The sequence below is a fragment of the Watersipora subatra genome, chromosome 11 (assembly GCF_963576615.1).
Source record: "Watersipora subatra chromosome 11, tzWatSuba1.1, whole genome shotgun sequence".
NCBI classification, from domain to species: Eukaryota; Metazoa; Bryozoa; class Gymnolaemata; order Cheilostomatida; family Watersiporidae; genus Watersipora; species Watersipora subatra.
The window spans coordinates 38540071-38545072 of record NC_088718.1 but is presented as its reverse complement, the minus strand read 5'-3'; the positions used below and the strand labels follow the sequence as shown (position 1 = coordinate 38545072).

The following is a 5002-nucleotide window of genomic DNA, read 5'->3' as shown; positions in this document are numbered from 1 at the left end:
AAAGTTTTAATAAATAGCTTCTGGTGGAACAGTAACCTTTCCATACACATACACACACAATCACACCCACACTCGCCCCCACACTCCCAAACGCACGTGAACGCGCATGCCCATGCCCACATGCTTACACACACACACCTGCACCCACGCACACACACACCCTCACCGGCACCCGCAGAAGTACAGGCACAGGCACAGGCACATGCACATGCACATGCACATGCACATGCACATGCACATGCACATGCACATGCACATGCACATGCACATGCACAGGCCCAAGCACAAGCACAAACTCAAGCACAGGCACAGGCACAGGCACAGGCACAGGCACAGGCACAGGCACAGGCACAGGCACAGGCACAGGCACAGGCACAGGCACAGGCACAGGCACAGGCACAGGCACAGGCACAGGCACAGGCACAGGCACAGGCACAGGCACAGGCACAGGCACAGGCACAGGCACAGGCACAGGCACAGGCACAGGCACAGGCACAGGCACAGGCACAGGCACAGGCACAGGCACAGGCACAGGCACAGGCACAGGCACAGGCACAGGCACAGGCACAGGCACAGGCACAGGCACATGCACAGGTCTAGGTACAGATGCAGGAACAGGCACAGGCACATGCGCAGACACAGGCACATGCACAGGTCCAGGTACAGATACAGGAACAGGCGCACGCATAGCGCAGGCTCAGGCACAGGCACACCCACACACACACCAAACGTACACTCACACCCACACCAACACCCACACCTGTACCCGCATCCGCAGCCGCATCCGCACTCACACCTACACCTACACCTACACTCACACCTACACCCACACTCAAACGCACACACACACCCACACACACACTCATATCAAAACCCACACCAAAATGTACACATACATGCATACACACACGCACATGTCACCCACAACCACATGCACACACTTCGATACAAAGATTGTTATTATTAATTCAAAATACTCAGAATTTTTATTTTGTTTTTCCAGTTTGTCCTAATTGTATCATTACCGAAGATTTTTTTATTGCAATTGTAACAAAACAGACTTAATTTAGCTATTACTAGCTAATTATCACACATTTAAACACTTTTATTGTTGCTGTATTTTTTTTAATTTATCTGACTTGCACAAAAGATTTTTCTCAAGATTTGAAGTTTGAAAGTTATAGTTGTTTGACAAAGTTTGAAAAACTTTTCAGTTGTTTTTATTTTCTCTCTTAATTTATTTTAACTACACAAAACACTTGTCTCATGTTACGAAACTTGTGCTGAAAATGGTACTGTAACCCTTTCTCTGTGACCTCACATCATTACTCCTTCCTACTTGTATGTTGAGATGCTTAATATCTCAGTAAACCAGTTCTTGCATAATTAGCCATTGCACCTGTGTCTTTAGCTGACCTTGGATGCTATCCTTGCTTGCACTTTCTATGCACTCGAGGACCCCCTTGTTTGTGTGACCATTGCAGTCAGTTGTTGTCTGGACTGACTAATGGTCCACTTCCTGGAGGTGGCCGACACCAACTAGTGGAGAGAGGGAGCAACGTTGTTGCACCTCCGAAAGGCACTGGGTGATTGAGCTGAGGACTGTGGACGAGCTGAGGATCCGGAGGCCATCTTCAATGCCCTCTGAGCAAGATTCGGGCTATTCGCTACGCCGACGCTAAACATGCTTAACGCCTTAAGACGAGACAAAAGAACGTCACTCCAGGAACATGCCATGGAGGCCGAAAGGCTGGTACACAATGCGTACGGAGACCTGCTAAACCCTCACCGGAATAACATGGCCATGGAGACATTCTGCAGCTCGCTAAAAGACCCTGCCCTGCAGCGACATCTGTTGGCCGTACACATGCCCACACTAGCTGATGCTGTACGAGCAGGAGATGACTACCTCCAGAATCAAGGGGGTGACTGCAAACCCGCCAGATCTTCGGTGCGAGCCCTGGAAGGAGGTTCCTCTGAACAGGTAAAATCAGCCAATACCGACGTTATTGGATGACTAGCCTGGCTATTCCAATCTTTTGTGGCAAAAGTGGAACGGCTCCAAGAGCGATTCCACACTCTGACCAAAAGAAAAAGTCAGCTAGCTACCCTTTGCTAGGATTGTGGCCTACCAGAGCATGTACAAAAGAATTGCCCTCCCTATTCGAAACCGGCTTCGGGAAACGAGGAAAGGCCACAGCAGTAGCTCCGGCTACTGACTGTGCCAAGGCCAAAAACCCCGGAAACGTACCAAAGCCACACGGGATTCGGTGAACGCTGACGGATGGTCTCAACCAGCAAGGACTAGACCGAAAGAATTTTATGCACAGGAGTGGCCTGTGGAAACACGAAATTACTATCAGTCCTTGAGTGAGGCCAGCCCCAATGCTTTTTCGATACCGGATACCGCCTACACCCCTCTGTATGAGCGGCGAGGACGTATTCCGAAATGAAGGAGGGTGACTATCAAATCTCCTCCACCCAAGACACCGAGGACCACTTCCACAGGATGAGACAGTCGGAAGTCTGCCTTAAAAGCGGCAGGACCGGCACCGGACCAGGATGGTGGTACGAGCCTGGACAGAGATGACCATACATTGTTGCATCACTACACGAAATTACTGCCCCATGAGGCTGATCGAAGGGTTCTCCGACAGACCCCCGGTGGCGAGTAGCTTAAATCAGCCAGGTCCCAGGAGACAGATCATTATCCGCTGTATAAACACGGCGAAATGGCCATTGACCTTTCGGTCTGGAGCCACTATTGGCACTTGCACAAGGGTGGATAGCCCAATGGTCGAGGAGGACGACCCCTTACCATATGAAGCCAGTCCGACTTCAACCAATAAAGTGCCGGTTCACCTTAAGGAGTTGTTTTAGTTGGCCCGACCAAACTGTGAGGGGGCGAGTCAGACGGCGAGTTTGGCCTCCCTATTGAGTCGGTATGCCACCGTGTTCAGCATGGGCGACGACGACATAAGAAGGACCTCCGAGGTGAAACATTCTATTCCACTCAAGGAAGGCACTCGGTCAATCCCCCAGACCCCGCTCCCTCCTCCCATCCCACAGGCTCAAACCGGAAAAAGAGGCGGAGGCCAAAAGGCAAGTCCAGGACCTACTCAAGAGAGGCACATCAAACCAGCTAGAGGAGCTTAGCGCTCCCCTGTGGTGTTGGTCCAAAAAAAAGATGGGAAGTGGCGTTTGTGCATAGATTACCGGCAGCTGAACACTGTGACCGAGAAAGACGCCTACCTCCTACCCAGGATCGATGATAGCCTGGATGCGTTGTATGGCAGTCGCTACTTTAGCACGTTACACCTGGTGAGCAAGTATTGGCAAGTGCCCCTGGTTGCGGAAGCACAAGAGAAATCGATTTTCTCGACACGATCCGAGTTGTGGAAGTGAATAGTGGTACCCTTCGGACTGACTTCCGCCCCAGCTCCCTTTCAAAGGCTCATGGAATGCATCTAACATTGCCTCCACTAGAAAACGCTTTGTTAGACTTCGATGACATCATAGTCATTGCACTGGATTTCAACACGCACCTGCACTGACTGGAGGAGGTCTTCCAGAGACTCCACAAGGCCGGATTGAAGTTGAAGCCATGCAAATGCAAACTACTGCAACCCCAGATCCGCTATCTGGGTCACATAGTGAGCCAGGACATAGTTTCTATGGATCCTGACAAGGTCGAAGCAGTCACGGAGTGGCCGAACCCGCGCCGAGTTAAGGAACTCCAAAGGTTCCTCGGAACAGTCGACTACTACTGGCAATATATTCCGGAGTTCACCACCATAGCACATTCCCTGCACCAGCTGACTGCCAAGAGAGAGTTCTGGAGATGGATGGAAGAGGAGCAGGTTGCCTTCACCAAACTGAAGGACAGTATCAGCACCGCCTCGGTCTTGGGCTACCCGAACCCCGAAAGCAGTAAATATTGGACACGAATGCCAGTGGGTGTTGAGTAGGGGTCGTGCTGTCCTAAGTACATGTACAAGAAGGCTGCAAGACGATCATTGCCTATTACAGCAAAACCCTCATTTCCTCGGAGCGCAATTACTGCATCACTCGACAAGAACTTCTCACGGTGGTTAAAGTGGTGAAGCATTTTCGGCCCTGTCTGTTTGGACAAAAGTTCCTTCTACGGACAGATCACGCCTCACTCCGGTAGCTGTGTAGGAGGAAGGAACCTTGGAACCAGGTGGCCATGTGACTCGAGATCTTGGCGGAGTTCCGATACATCTTGGAACACCAGTCAGAAACTCACCACGGGAACGCAGATGGGTTGACTAAGCAAACCTGCGAGGACTGCCGACAATGCGTGAGCATTGAACAGAGAGACGGAGGCCCCTCACGTAAAGAGTTGGCAAGGGAGCAAGGGCCGTAAGCCGCATAGGTACTGACCAGTTGCCTAGATGAGACTCCCGCCCTCGACAAAGCGGGATCGACCCTGGTCAGTGATGCATACCCCGGGGGGCCGGCCGGCAACTTGCATGGGACTCCGGCCCCAATAGTGGCGGAATTGAACCTGAGTGCTTGTGGTACCCCCGAGGGGCTACCAGCCCCGCCAGGAAAGTCAAGACAGAAAGGCGAGCTGGCAAGACTACAGGCCACAGGACAAAGACCAGGTGCCGTCATGTATTATGCAATCACCAAGGGAGAAGAGGTGTCAGCAGAACACCTGGAAGTAGGGAACAAAGAGCTGAGCATACTGAGCCACATGCGGGGCTCCCTGCGCATCCGACAAGACGGCGTGCAGGAGGCACTCGAGGCCTCGCAGGGCTGCGCTAGATGGTGCGCCATCTGCCCGCCGGCTATGCGAGAAACCACGGTGTGGCAAACACATGCCCAGGCCCACTCTGGAGTGAGAAGGACAACAAGCCGCCTCTAGTTGACCTGGTACTGGTTCGGACTAACATCCATGGTCAGACGGCTCGTAAAGAGTTGCGAGGTGTGCCAGACCGCAAAGAATTGAGGGATGAAGGCGAGAAAAAAGGAGGCT

The 5002-nt window shown here is 52.0% G+C and overlaps 1 protein-coding gene across 1 annotated transcript in view; it reads right to left on the bottom strand.

Annotated features, from left to right (window-relative positions):
• The window catches only part of LOC137408046 (tetra-peptide repeat homeobox protein 1-like), a 6912-nt gene extending 6224 nt beyond the window's left edge, over positions 1-688 (bottom strand). The window contains exon 1 of the mRNA XM_068094434.1: positions 139-688. Coding sequence (XP_067950535.1) covers positions 139-688 — 550 coding nt within the window. The remainder of the gene's footprint in view (positions 1-138) is intronic.
• Positions 689-5002: the final 4314 nt, after the last annotated feature.